The 14,010-nt window shown below is 42.9% G+C and overlaps 1 protein-coding gene across 1 annotated transcript; it reads left to right on the plus strand.

The window, feature by feature from the left end:
* Positions 1–9,406: 9,406 nt before the first annotated feature.
* On the plus strand, positions 9,407–12,656 carry LOC139543453 (golgin subfamily A member 6-like protein 26). The gene is made up of 2 exons (XM_071349554.1): positions 9,407–11,486; positions 12,042–12,656. Exon 1 carries the CDS (start codon positions 9,407–9,409, stop codon positions 11,429–11,431), a length of 2,025 nt encoding a protein of 674 aa, XP_071205655.1. The 3' UTR covers positions 11,432–11,486; positions 12,042–12,656.
* The last annotated feature ends 1,354 nt before the right edge of the window (positions 12,657–14,010 follow it).

A 14,010-nucleotide genomic window follows, 5' to 3' on the forward strand; every position in this document is an offset into this window, starting at 1 on the left:
AGAACTCAAACTGGTGTCCGGCCCACTCTGTTATAACTTGATACCAATCTTCCTCGACATACCCTCTCCCTTGTCATTGCTATCTTCAACAGATACAAACCCATCCTCTGCCTCCCTCAGTCTTTTCAACCTCCTCTCTCTTTCCCTCCAATCCTCCTCCCTTAACCAATTACCCGACTCCTTCTGAAAATATTCAAGCCTCCTTGAAGGACTTGCTAAGCCCTGTACTCCCTCCACTTCAAACTCCTGTGTCACCAGAACAGATGCAGGTGTGACCACTTGTTTTTAAGTATTCAACCTCAACAACAGATTGTGCAGTATAGACAGTGTTAAGGTGCATCCATAGTATATAGTGAACAGTACTGTGCATAATGTAGCAGATGCAGGAACACCCCGAAATGTGGGCTGCAGTTGCACATTATTGACAGAAAGACACATCAACCTCAGATAAAGCATCCGAGACAACAAAACAGCACTCCTCTGTCTTAGTATCTTTTTTTATTTGTTATTTTACCAGGTAAGTTGACTGAGAACACGTTCTCATTTACAGCAACAACCTGGGGAATTGTTACACGGGAGAGGAGGGGGATGAATGAGCCAATTGTAAACTAGGGATTATTAGGTGACCGTGATGGTTTGAGGGCCAGATTGGGAATTTAGCCAGGACACCGGGGTTAACACCCCTACTCTTACGATAAGTGCCATGGGATCTTTAATGACCTCAGAGAGTCAGGACACCCGTTTAACGTCCCATCCGAAAGACGGCACCCTACACAGGGCAGAGTCCCCAATCACTGTCCTGGGGCATTGGGATATTTTTTAGACCAGAGGAAAGAGTGCCTCCGATTGGCCCTTCAACACCACTTCCAGCAGCATCTGGTTCGCATCCAGGGATTGACCAGGACCAACCCTGCTTAGCTTCAGAAGCAAGCCAGCAGTGGAATGCAGGGTGGTATGCTGCTGGCTAAATGTGTAGGCCATGTTTTCACGTATAGGCCATGTATCTGATGCCGTCTGGTCAAAAAGAGTATGCCATGTCATACAGCCACAGTTGTAGAGCGGTCAGACTTTCTGGATGTTTAGTTCAGTCCTATGTGTTCTCTGGCCCATCTCTGATATCTTGTTGTGGATCTTGGCTATGATGGTGGGCTCCCCATTGACAGAAAATAAATATCTGCTGTGGGAATCAGTGTAGACAGTGTTAGTGTTCATGTATAGTGCAGTATAGACAGTGGTCATGTGCATCCATAGTATAGAGTAGTGAACAGTTCTGTCCATAATGTAGCATAGAGCCCATGTCGTAAGTCCAGGGTGTTCCCAGAGTGGTATACCAAGAAGCAAGCTAAATCTACTCAGGGTCTATTAAATCTAGCCAGTTTCAGTTAGCTTCACATTCCAGCTCAGGCTTCATCCGTACTACGATGGTGGATTTTGCTCGTCCACCTTCCGTAAAAGGCTGTCACATGCTTCCCAGTCGAAACAGTTTAAGCTTATACATTTTGTGAAGTTTTTCTTCATTTTGGTGTTCGGTAGGTTTTTTTCAGCTGTTCGCGTACACCAATTTTTTTGTTGAGGCAAGTCGAAGTTTGGTAGTCGAAGTCTACACCCCTTCATCAGTGATTGGTTCACAGTAGGGGTGGGAACTATGGACGGGATTCTTCAACGAAGTGTTTGCGATCATTCACTTGAGAAGTACTGCACTAAACTGATGTGTAATTGCGTGACTAAGACCTCCTCTGCAAAAACATCAAAAATTCAATACAGATTTCTTGTTGTATCTATTTTGAGGAAGTGTTTCTGGCTATATTGTTACTACGGTGGCTCAAGAGAGACAAACAGTAATATTGCTTCTTTCTTCTAGTTTCTCAAGCGAAGGTCTTTAGGTAGTGAGAGCACAGAAGTTTGCATCACCTAGCTGAGTTCTGCTAGGAGCAAACTGAACCTATGTATGGGGACGCCTTTACTCTAGAAAAGTTATTGCAAATTTCATCAGGCTATGTTGTAAAATAGTCAAAATTAGAGCCATCTTATGGGCAAAAGTGTCATATTTGATCGATTGTTAACGTCTTTGATGTGCTTATCAATACACAAGCCCCTTTTTCCCCCACTCCTATCGATCTGATTTCAATGGTCCTTAACTCGCAAATTAGACACTTCATTCAGGATATATGAGAAAGCTCAGAGTTAGCCTACCCCAGAGAAGTTTAGTTTATCAATTTGACCATTTTCAAAAACAAGCACACATAAAACTGAAAAGCCACACATGCACATGAATAAAATCATCGAGGATAACACACAAAAAAGTCTGGGACTTATTTCCATTGTGGTCCTCTTGAGACAAGATGGCTAGACAAGATCGAACACAGTATGGCAGTGAAATATTAAAACAAAAACATAAAAGAAGAACATCTATCTCATTCCAGTTACATCATAGGGGTTATTCATATGGGCACAGAGGACATCAAACATATTTTTACTTCATTTTTAAAGCTGTCCAGAGAGGACGTTGTTTTTATAGGCAGAGGTAACTCATTCCATTCTGAGGCTCCAGTATACAAGAAAGTACCTTTCCCAGCATTACTCCTGAACCTGTATAAGCACACATCAGCAACACCTGAGCTGGTGCTGTGATTGTGTGCATCCCTAACACGAGGAAAGTAATCACTTAGATATCTGGGCGCAGGACCATAAATACTCCTGTAAACCAAACCTAGTCTAATCTGGGACACCTTAGCCTCAACAGGCAGCCAGTTTAGTTCCTGAAAGCAGCTCCTGCCTATGTGAGTACGTGGACTCACCTTCAATACTACCCTGATCACCTTATTCTGGGCTATCTGGAGCTTCCCCTTCATGAGTTTAGAAAAGCCCCCAAACCAGGAAGTACTAGCATAGTCAAAATGTCATTGAATTAGGGCAGTAGCTAGCACTTTCATGGAGTCCTTATCAAGCAGCTTGGACTTTCTAGCCAAAAACTTAGTCCTGGCATTAACCTTCTCTAGCACCTTATTGGCCATGCTCACACCTCCCAAGCTTCCATCAAGGATACATCCCAAGTAGCTAACAGAGGTTTTAGTAGTCAGCACCTCACCCCCTAACTCCACTCTGATTTCAGACGACCTACACAATTTAGGTCAGGATCCAAAAAGAATTGCTTCAGTTTTCCCTAAGTGCAGAGATAGCTTATTATCTCCAAGCCATTTGCTAATGTTAGTAAGCTCTGTGCTTACTAACATGTTAGTAAGTATGCTCTCCAACATAGTTTAACTTTTGTGAGACACCAGAAGTGTAGAGTCATCTGCATTAAGAAAAAGCCGGCAAGAACAAGCATCTTTCATATCATTAATATACAATAAAAGCAGCAGAGGCCCAAGCACGCTTCCCTGTGGAACACCACAACTCATTGGTTTTGCCTGAGACAGTGAACCATTAGCCTCTACTACTTGCTCCCTTCCTGATAAATAAGACTTTACCCAGCCTAGAGGGATACTGCTTAACCCCAGTGCCTCCAGTTTGGAGATTAGGAGACAGTGGTTAACTGTATCAAAGGCCTTCTGTAGGTCAATCAGTACCCTTCCACACAGATTTCCCTCATCAATCTCTTTCCTGATGAAGTCAGTCAAGTAATGTGGACATGAATCAGTGGAGTATGTTTTTCTAAAACCCGACTGAAAATCATACATTAGACCCTGTTTGTTAGCATCTTCATACATTTGCTCATGTACAATTCTCTCCAGGATCTTTGATGTTACACAGAGATAGATACAGGCCTATAATTCCCAGGGTCAGACTTTATCCCCTTCTTATACAGAGGTACAACTTTAGCTTGTTTCATGTCCCTGGGAAAGGTGCCTTGTTCAAGAGAGAGATTAACGATATGCGTAATACAAGGGCCAATTTGCTCAGCAGAATCTATTAGAAACCTTGCAGGAATATTATCCAGGCCTGTGGAGTTGGAGCATTTAAGCTCTGCCAGCATACTGACTATTTTGGCTGTTGCTACCTTTCCAAAAGAAAAAGAGTTTGGCTGAACCCCTAACTCTACATAATACTTCTTGACTTGGTTGCTTCCATACAAACCAGAACTGGAGGGCAAAGTAACCCCTCTTAGCTTCATCCATCCTGCTCTGTGCTTCATTTCTGTGATGTTTATATAGGACAAAATCATGCTGCTCTTGAGAGTTCTTACATTTCTTAAAGGCCTTATTCCTTGCTTGGATAGATTCTAGAATCTCATGATTAAACCAAGGGCTAGATCTCTGCTTTACCCTGACCCGTCTAATGGGAGCCATCACATTCACCACATCAAGGAATCTACATTTAAAGACTTCCCAGGCACTGTCTACCCCTACACTATCTAGCACAGGTGACCAGTCAATTTTACCCACTTCCTCCCTAAACTTTTCTACCCAGTATTTTGTTGAGTCCTCTGGTTCTAACGGTTTTGTGACACTTAAATATATCTTTAAAAATCCTCCTTGTGCAAAATGTAATAAAATGATCACTGATTCCATAGACTATTACTCCACTCTGTGATATTTTAGATGTATCAGACACCAATATTAAGTCAATTGTACTTTGCACTGTTTCACATATCCTGGTGGGATCTTTTATAATTTGGGTCAGAGCAAGTGATCTACAAAAGTGCATAAATACTGTAGCGACCCGCACAGACAGCTGTGTGTTATGTGTTAGGCTAGTAGGTGGTTGTGTTGTAATTACCAGTACCCAGTGTTCGCGGGGTCCGACATGCCAATCAACCTGCTATCTGCCAATCACGGGAATGCCTGGAATGTTCTGATGCCGGGCATCCTGGCGGTTGGCGGAGTGGCGTGGAGGGGGGTCGGGCAGGAGGATGGAGCATTGGAAGTTAAGACGAGGTTTAGCCATTGTTCTCTCTTTTACATCTGGCCTTCACAAGAGAAGGTCACGGTTGGCTTGTGGTTATCTTTCATTTATTTGGCGTGGGCTACGGCCAAACAGTAGCCTGTGTAAAGTAGGGTTAATAAACCGTCAATTCGTAACCTCAATCCTCTGTCTGGACAATTGTTCCTTTATGATCTAGTCAGGTCATTACAATACATTGTGGGTTGGGCTATTCTTTTTGCAGACATTTTATTGAAATCCCCTAAGAAAATGATTTCCTTCAACAGGGAATCATTACAGTTTGACAACACAATTTCAAGACCTTCATAGAATGCATTCTGCTTGGGCGGCCTATAACACACCCCCAACAAAATCGGCTTGGTTTTGGGAAGGCAGATATCCAGCCAGACAATCTCCAGATCAGCGGTGAACGTTAAAAGCAATGTCTGGTCTTACAAACGCACATATTCCCCCACCGTTCCGATTCCGATCCTTCCTGACAACAGAGTAATTACCTATCTCAATTTCTGAGTCACAAACAGATGAATCCAACCATGTCTCAGTAAAACATAAGACACCCACCTCTGATTTGCAAACCAACAGGCGTATCTCATCGATCTTCGGTAGTAGGCTTCGGACGTTAAAGTGCACAAAATGTAAGCCCTTCTTCCCAAAGGCCTCATTGAATTCCCGATCCACTTGTAACTCGCTTCCCACTGCGCTGCCATCTTCCCCCTGCCCTGCCTCCGGTGGCCTCTCTGTCGCCATGGAGCACCCCTCCCCAGGTGCTACTCCATCGTCCTCACCACCGTGTCCCCCGTCACTCGCCTCTGGTTGCCTCCGCTGTGGACCCCCCCTCCTCCGGTGCACTCTCCACTCTCGGTAAGTCCTCTGGTCCCACACCACCTTCAATGCTCACACACCCCGCGGGTACAGCACACCGACAGCAACGGTACATTTCATTGACCCCTTGCCCAAAGCTAGAATCGCTGCGTTTTAAATGAATCCACTGCGCGCATTCCAAACATACCAACGCTTTGCTGTTACTCTTTATCCACCGTTCGCAAGAGGAGCATGGATGCATAGGCCGTTTAATGGGGTTCGTGATAAAGTGAGGTCCAGGGCATTGATGGATATCACCCGATAAGAGAAGGAATAGAGTTATTATAAGATCTCTACCATTATTATGCGATTTCAGACTGGATTTCGATGATCGTTTTGGTTTGTGCCAAGGTGCTATGAAAGTTTGGTAAATAACATTCCTTCAAAATCCGAAGTGCTGGATGCCATCAAAAGTGTTTGCATGACTGAGAAGTTGCTGAAAAGTTACTATTCTTTCATCTAAATAGCAGATGCAATTATTTCCAGTAACATAAGGTTAGTTTTAGAGTATTTGTTGCCTTGGAAATGTACATTGAACAAAAAAATACACACAACATGTAAAGTGTTGGTCCCATGTTTCATGAGCTGAAATAAAAAATCTCTAAAATGTTCCATATGCAAAGAAAGCTTACTTCTCTCATTTTGTGCACATATTTGTTTACATCGCTGTTAGTGAGCGTTTCTCATTTGCCAAGGTAATCCATCCACCTGACAGGTGTGGCATATAAAGAACCTGATTAAATAGCATGATCATTACACAGGTGCACCTTGTGCTGGGGACAATAAAAAGCCCTTAAAGTGCGCAGTTGTGTCACAATACAATGCCACAGATGCCTCAAGTTTTGAGGGAGTGTACAATTGGCATGCTGACTGCAGGAATGTCCACCAGAGCTGTTGCTAGATAATTGAATGTTAATTTTTCAACCATAAGGTGCCTCGAACATAATTTTTGAGAATTTGTAGCCACGCTGGGAGGGAGGCTGACAAGTATTTGCATATAAGAATGACTTTTTGTGGGGACAAACTCATTCTGATTGGCTGGGCCTGGCTGCAAGTGGGTGAGCCCTCCAAGGCCCACCCAATGGCTGCACCCCTGTACAGTCATGTGAAATCCATAGATTAGGGACTAATGATTTCATTTCAATTGACCTCCTTATATGGACTGTAACTCAGTAAATTCTTTGAAGTTGCAGCGGTCTAAAGCACTGCATCTCAGTGCAAGAGGCGTCACTACAGTCCCTAGTTTGAATCCAGGCTGTATCACATTCTGCCGTGATTGGGAGTCCCATAGGGTGACACACAATTGTAAAAAATCTGTAATTTTGCAATTATACATTCATGGAGGAGGAAATACAATATGCGTGAAAGTGGTCTGCACACAGCACATTATCCTCAGAGATGCCAAACTCGGCCAAAGTGTCCCCCATATGACATCACAGTGATGTCATAATGAGTGGAGAAAAAAACACCTGCATCAGAGACAGTGCAAAGGTTTTCATACTCTGCCACATCCTGAAGAGTTACCTTGTTGTACAATGTCTACCATTTACAATTGGAATCTACATTGAAATTACAACACGTACAGTTTTTCTTATGAATACATTTCTTCGTTGTTGTCCCACAATTTTCACTTAGCAAAAATGAGTTCATGTCAACGCAAAATTGATTGTGAGGACGAACAAAGGTACTTTTTTTTACATAGTCCTATGTGCATCCCAAATCAACCCTATAAAGTATATTATCGGCCATGGTCAAAAGTAGTACACTATGTAGGGAATAGGGTCCCATCAGAGGACAACCACTCATGATGCATCATGTACAGTAGCTGTGAAGTGATACACATTGCTACAGTGTGGTTTTTACTATGTTTATGAGCTTACTAGTACTAAATATACTGTATTTCAAACATAGAACTGGATTAATTGGTTAACAGGCCTATGTGGCTCTGGTGTTTGCTGTCTGTCAGGGGGGGGGTGTGGTCTCCCATGGCACCACATTACATCACAATTGTGATGTCATAAATGATTGTATTCTGATATGATGACAGCCTAAATGGTTTGCCATAGCGTTACTGTCACATTACGGCAACACTTACAAGTTCAATTCAGGGTCAAAATCATTTCTATATTTTTTATGGTTATTTTTGAAGTGATTGGTAAGTAGTTGTGACCACTTGTGATTTAGTGTGAAAAGGCCTACTTTGTGACACAATTTAATTTAGATGATTTAAATAATATAATCATATTTTGAAGCCATATTGTATCTTTTTCAGGATTACTGTAATTGAAGGAACTATGGGAAAGTTCTCCTTCCCAAGGCTCATCATAAGAATGGTTAGAATCTCTTTTCTCTCACCACCCTCATAGTCAAAACTCCAGTGATTTAAAATCATCACTTTGACATATAGGCCTATGAGCTTTTCTAGGATTGAAAATAACAAGCTTGTATCACGATAACCTCATTACTGACTGCATGTTTGTCATCATTTTCATTTCTAGCCATGGGCAAAGCGGACTGCACAGGACGATTTCTGCACAGAAACTACTGAACTCCACAGGCCCAGAACACACCAGCCTCACAACTCCTCACAACTCCCCAGCCTTAATGTAAGTCCCATCTGCAGGCTAAATCTACGACCCACTAAAGTGGTCCAGACTAATCATGTATGGCCAAACAGTGTAAACTTTGTACTAACTACGGCTTGATCTAGTGTCAACATTATACCTTATTGATATTGTATATCAATGAAATACAATGGAAGGCACATAATAATCCAATGAGTAAAATAAAATATACCATGTTCTATTCTCAATATCCCTACTGCCCTAAAGGTGTGTAGGCAGGGCAAGGAGAACACCGATTCAACCCAGAAGAAGAGGAAAAAGAAGAGGCTAAATGAGAAGGGAACCCAGGTTGAACTAGGCATGCGGGAGGATATCCATGACCTTGACCTCGCCCATTGGAGATTGGCTAGACAGACATGGAGAACTGAGCGAGGAAACATGAGGGAGATTAAGGCGCTGTATGGAGAAATATTTAGGCTGCACCAACTCTTGGAGGAGGTAACAAGAGCAGTTTTCTTTAATCAGACTTTCATATAAGTAGATATACTGTAGTTGTTTTAGATGTTCCCAATCCTGATACACAGAAATTAGATCTAAATAGATAGAATAGTGAAATAAGAAGGCAAGAAAAAAACGGAACACTGGAAGTATTCAGAGGAAGGTCTGCATTCTGCACTGGTAGTATTCTTAAGAAGGTCTGCATTCTGCACTGGTAGTATTCTGAGGAAGGCCTGCGTTCTGCACTGGTAGTATTCTTAAGAAGGTCTGCATTCTGCACTGGTAGTATTCTCAGGAAGGCCTGCGTTCTGCACTGGTAGTATTCTTAAGAAGGTCTACATTCTGCACTGGTAGTATTCTGAGGAAGGCCTGCATTCTGCACTGGTAATATTCTTAAGAAGGTCTGCATTCTGCAATGGTAGTATTCTTAGGAAGGTCTGCATTCTTAGAATAAAGTTGAAAAAGAATGGAAGAATTTCTGAATTGGAATGATTCCAAAAGTAAATTTTCCTAATAGGCTAATATACAGTAATAAAACATGTTTTCTCTATGATATTTATTACCCATACACATGTAAATGTTTTTAGATAGTAATATCAATGACCATCAAGCTATTAAGTAATAAAAATGTGTCTGTCATCATACAGATTGGGGTGGATAAAGGGGTGATCAAGCAGCGCTCCACCTCCTCCATTCTTCGTCCCGTCTCCCCGACACTGCCAGCTTTCCACAGGTACAACCTCCATAGGTACCTCACCAACAGCCAATCGGAGCCTGACCAGCATGCTGCCGGCACCCAGAAGGACCCATCTAAGAAACACTCAATCTTTCCCCCTCTGGACACAATGACCTGCACCTCCCCTTATAAATGGCCTCCTTCTCAGTCCAAGAAGTCACATCCACACGCTTCACACCGATTTGCTGTCCCATCCCACCCCCTGGCTTCCGGCCCTCCTGCCCGGATGAGACAGACCCATCCGCATGTCCACCCCAGATCCTCATTGACTGGCCAGTCAAAGGTCAAGGAAGAGGTCTATAGGCCAGAAATTACATCGTCTGAGGAATTGTCTGAGGAAGTTCAACGGAGAGGCGCAGAAATTGCGAATATGTATAAAGCACAGCTGAAAGAGAGGATGGCCCAAAAGAGAAAGGACGAGATTCTGAAGAAAAGGGTAAACAATGATGACAAGAACGATGACACTGAGGCCTCCTGCTCCTCTGCAGTAGAACAATCCAATACCCCTGCCACAGCCCCCGAGCGCCCGGCCAGCCCAGACGCCACGCCAGTGGCCGCCCGAGAGGACACTCAGGGTGACACCCAGCAGGACCTGGCAGACGTTGTGAATGTGCTCAAGAGGCAATCATCTGATCTATACCTGCCTGACAACGTTTGTGAGGAGTCACTCACATGGAAGTCCATTTACGAGGAGCTGTGCCCGCTCGCTCACAGGGTGAACACAGAAGCTGACTACATCAAGGCGCTCCGCGTCATCACTGAGAAGGCTGTGACTCCCTCGTGCTCGTCTGAGGATGATGTGTCTCAGAGTGTGAGTGAGGACACAAGTCAGGAGGGGAGTAGTGAAAGTGAAGAGAGCATGAGTGGACAACGGCAGAGATGTCTACACAGGGAACCTTATGGTGAGAGGGACAGGAAGGAGATTGATAATGGTAAAATGGAAGGGAGATATGCAACCGCCAATGCATTGTCTATGATGGCAAGCCGAGGGAAAGAAGAACTTAATGCCATGAGCTACGCAGACAGGATCAAATATTTCAAGGACGAGGCTAAGAGAAATGAAGAGATGATGAAGATTGAAAGGAGGAAGGAAAAAGCCAGGGACGAAGAGCTCAAAAAGTGGGAAAAGAGACAGAAGAAATTGAATGAGGAGGAAAGGAAAAGGACAAAAAATATGGAAAAAAACAAGTTAGAGGAGCAGAGGAAAAGGGAGAAGGCAGAGATGAAACTAAAGATCGAACATGAGAAAAAGAGACAAGAGCAAGAGAAAAAAGAAAGAAAGAAGCAGGAGATGCAACAGAAGGCCCTTGCAAAAGAAGAGAAAAAGAGGGCAGAGGAAGAGAAAAAGATGGAGAAAAAGAGGGCAGAGAAGTTGAAAAAGATTGAGAAACAGAGGATGGAGGAGGAGAGGAACAGGGAAAAGGAGAGAATGAAGGTGTTGGAGATGCAGCAAAAGGCACGAGAGAAAGAAGAGAAGAGGAGGAAAGAGGAACAGAGAAGGAGATTAAAGATACAGCAGGAACAAGAGAAGGAGGAACAGAAAAGAAGGACAAGGATACGGGACGAGGATAAGAAGAGAGCAGAGCTTCAAAGAATAAAAGATCACGAGGCCAGGTTCAAGATGGAGATGGAGAAACTGTATGAGAGAGAAGAGAGGAATGCACAGATTGAAAGAGAAAAGAGGCGTGCGCTGTGTCAGAAAAACGGGCAGACACAGAGAGCAAAACAGGTGGTGGCATACGAGGTCACAGCGTCTACATCTGACGCCTCTGTGCGGAGGGAAGAGAGGGAGCCGCGTCCAGAGACCGCTCACGCACAGTCTGCGAAGAGGAGAACAAGGAAGAAGCAGAAGAAAGCGGCGGACGAGGCATTGACAACTTTTGAGTAGATGACAAAAGAAAGGGAGCAGACAAAAGAAGAAATGTACAAGTCAATGCTCCTAGGTATGTTAATAGATGTAAATAAACAAAAACCAATTGGTTTTTTTAAAGAGAAAAAAATAACAAAAAAACAAGAAAATAAGCAAAAGTAGGAAAAACTTATAAGGAAGCCAGGCATGAGGGTGAAGAGGAGGGAACATGAGAGAGGAGGAAGGGAGACCAGTGGTTTATCAGGAAGTAAGTAGGAGATATAGAATTCAAGTTCTGATGGTTAGACTCAGGAAGGACCATGGGATAAAAGGTAAATGAGATTAGCAGTAAAGAAGAGCTGTGGATCAAAAGAAAGTTATGGAAAACACAAAGGGGGAGGCAAGATAAACAGAGACCCAGAAAAAAGAGGTGAAAACATTTTATAAAAGAGTAATAGAGAGGAGATTGAACTAGAATTCCGATGGTCATATGGCCAAAATAACTATCTAAATAACTAAGGATGAGCAGAAAAGGAGAAGACCAAGAGCACAGGAAATAGAGCCAACAGACATGTCAAAAAGAAATGAAGTCTGCCTCTTCTACTTCTCTTTTAAAGTTGCTTTGGTTTCCTTTTGTCCTCTTTCCAAGCCTGTTCAAGTCTGAGATAGATGAAAAGAGCAGCCAAAGAAACAGATCTGTTGAAGCATCAATTGGAAAGGATGGGAGGGTTGGAGGAGGAGCACAGCTGGATGACTACATTAGGTAAGTGTTTACTATCAACGCCTGTTCTCTGTAGACAACTGTATTAGTGTTGATAGACGTGCATTTATGCAATGTCTTTCAACTCAAACACTACAATTCCTGATCTCATGTGATTATTCACCTCATGTGAGTGGGCTTTCGGATGTTTTTTTCCTGAAACAGATTGTGGCATATGAGGTCACTTTATCTGTTGAAGCATCAATAGGAAAGGATGAAAGGGAGGGAGGCAGGAAGAGGAAAACACAGAAGAGCAGATGAGGTAAGTGCTTGGGCTTGTGATGAGAGGATAGCGGCTCCAGAACTGGGGTTCATGATTGAAAATTGTCAGACAAATGTATTACTGTGAATCCCATTCGTTCAATGACTGTTTGATTCATTCCTGACGGGATAATTGTTTTACAGGAGCACTCTATGTTCTGCTTCCATGTGGATTAACAGCATTGCTTTCATGAGCTACTGGAGGACACCATGGAGGAAGAGGGAGAGGGTCTATGATAGGCAGTTTGCCATGGCCCTAAATGGGCTTTTGGATGTTAATTATTCTTGCTTTATATCATACAACTTTACAATAAAAATGAATTGCAAGCATCAGCCTTTTCTGTTTGATTGTGATCAGTGCAGTAGTAGTAAGATTGGTGTAAACCCAATGAATATTCTGGCCTTCTAGGCAGAGTTCCTCTGTCCAGTGTCAGTGTTCTTTTGCCAAGTGTCTGTGTTCTTTTGCCCATCTTAATCTTTTTATTGGCCATTCAGATATGGCTTTTTTTTTGCAACTCTGCCTAGAATGCCAGCATCCCGGAGTCACCTCTTCACTGTTGACGTCGAGACTGGTGTTTTGCAGGTACTATTTAATGAAGCTGCCAGTTGAGGCATCTATTTCTAAAACTAGACACTCTAATGTACTCTTGCTCAGTTGTGCACCGGGGCCTCCCACTCTTTCTATTCTGGTTATTGCCAGTTTGCACTGTTCTGTGGAATAGTACACAGCGTTGTACGAGATCTTCAGTTTCTTGGCAATTTCTTGCACGGAATAGCCTTAATTTCTCAGAACAAGAATAGACTGACGAGTTTCAGAATAAAGTTCTTTGCTTCTGGCCATTTTGAGCCTGTAATCAAACCCACAAATGCTGATGCTCCAGATACCCAACCAGTCTAAAGGCCAGTTTTATTGCTTCTTTAATCAGAACAGTTTTCAGCTGTGCTAACGTAATTGCAAAAGGGTTTTCTAATGATCAATTAGCCTTTTAAAATGATACATTTGGATTAGCTAACAATGTGCCATTGGAACGCAGAAGTTATGGTTGCTGATAATGGGCCTTAGTACAACTATGTACAGTTGAAGTCGGAAGATTACGTACACTTAGGTTGGAGTCATTAAAACTCGTTATTTCAACCGCTCCACAAATTTCTTGTTAACAAACTATAGTTTTGGCAAGTCGGTTAGGACACCTACTGTGTGCATGACACAAGTCATTTTTCCAACAATTGTTTACAAACGGATTATTTCACAATTCCAGTGGGTCAGAAGTTTACATACACTAAGTTGACTGTGCCTTTAATAAACAGCTTCAAAAATTCCAGAAAATGATGTCATGGCTTTAGAAGCTTCTGATAAGCTAATTGACATCATTTTAGTCAATTGGAGGTGTACCTGTGGATATATTTCAAGGCCTACCTTGAAACTCAGTGCATCTTTGCTTGACATCATGGGAAAATCAATTGTGGGCCTCCACAAGTCTGGTTCATCCTTGGGAGTAATTTCTAAACACCTGAAGGTACCACGTTCATCTGTACAAGCAATAGTATGCAAATACAAACACCATGGGACCACGCAGCTGTCATACCGCTCAGGAAG

Source organism: Salvelinus alpinus, chromosome 18, assembly GCF_045679555.1.
Source record: "Salvelinus alpinus chromosome 18, SLU_Salpinus.1, whole genome shotgun sequence".
NCBI lineage: Eukaryota > Metazoa > Chordata > Actinopteri > Salmoniformes > Salmonidae > Salvelinus > Salvelinus alpinus.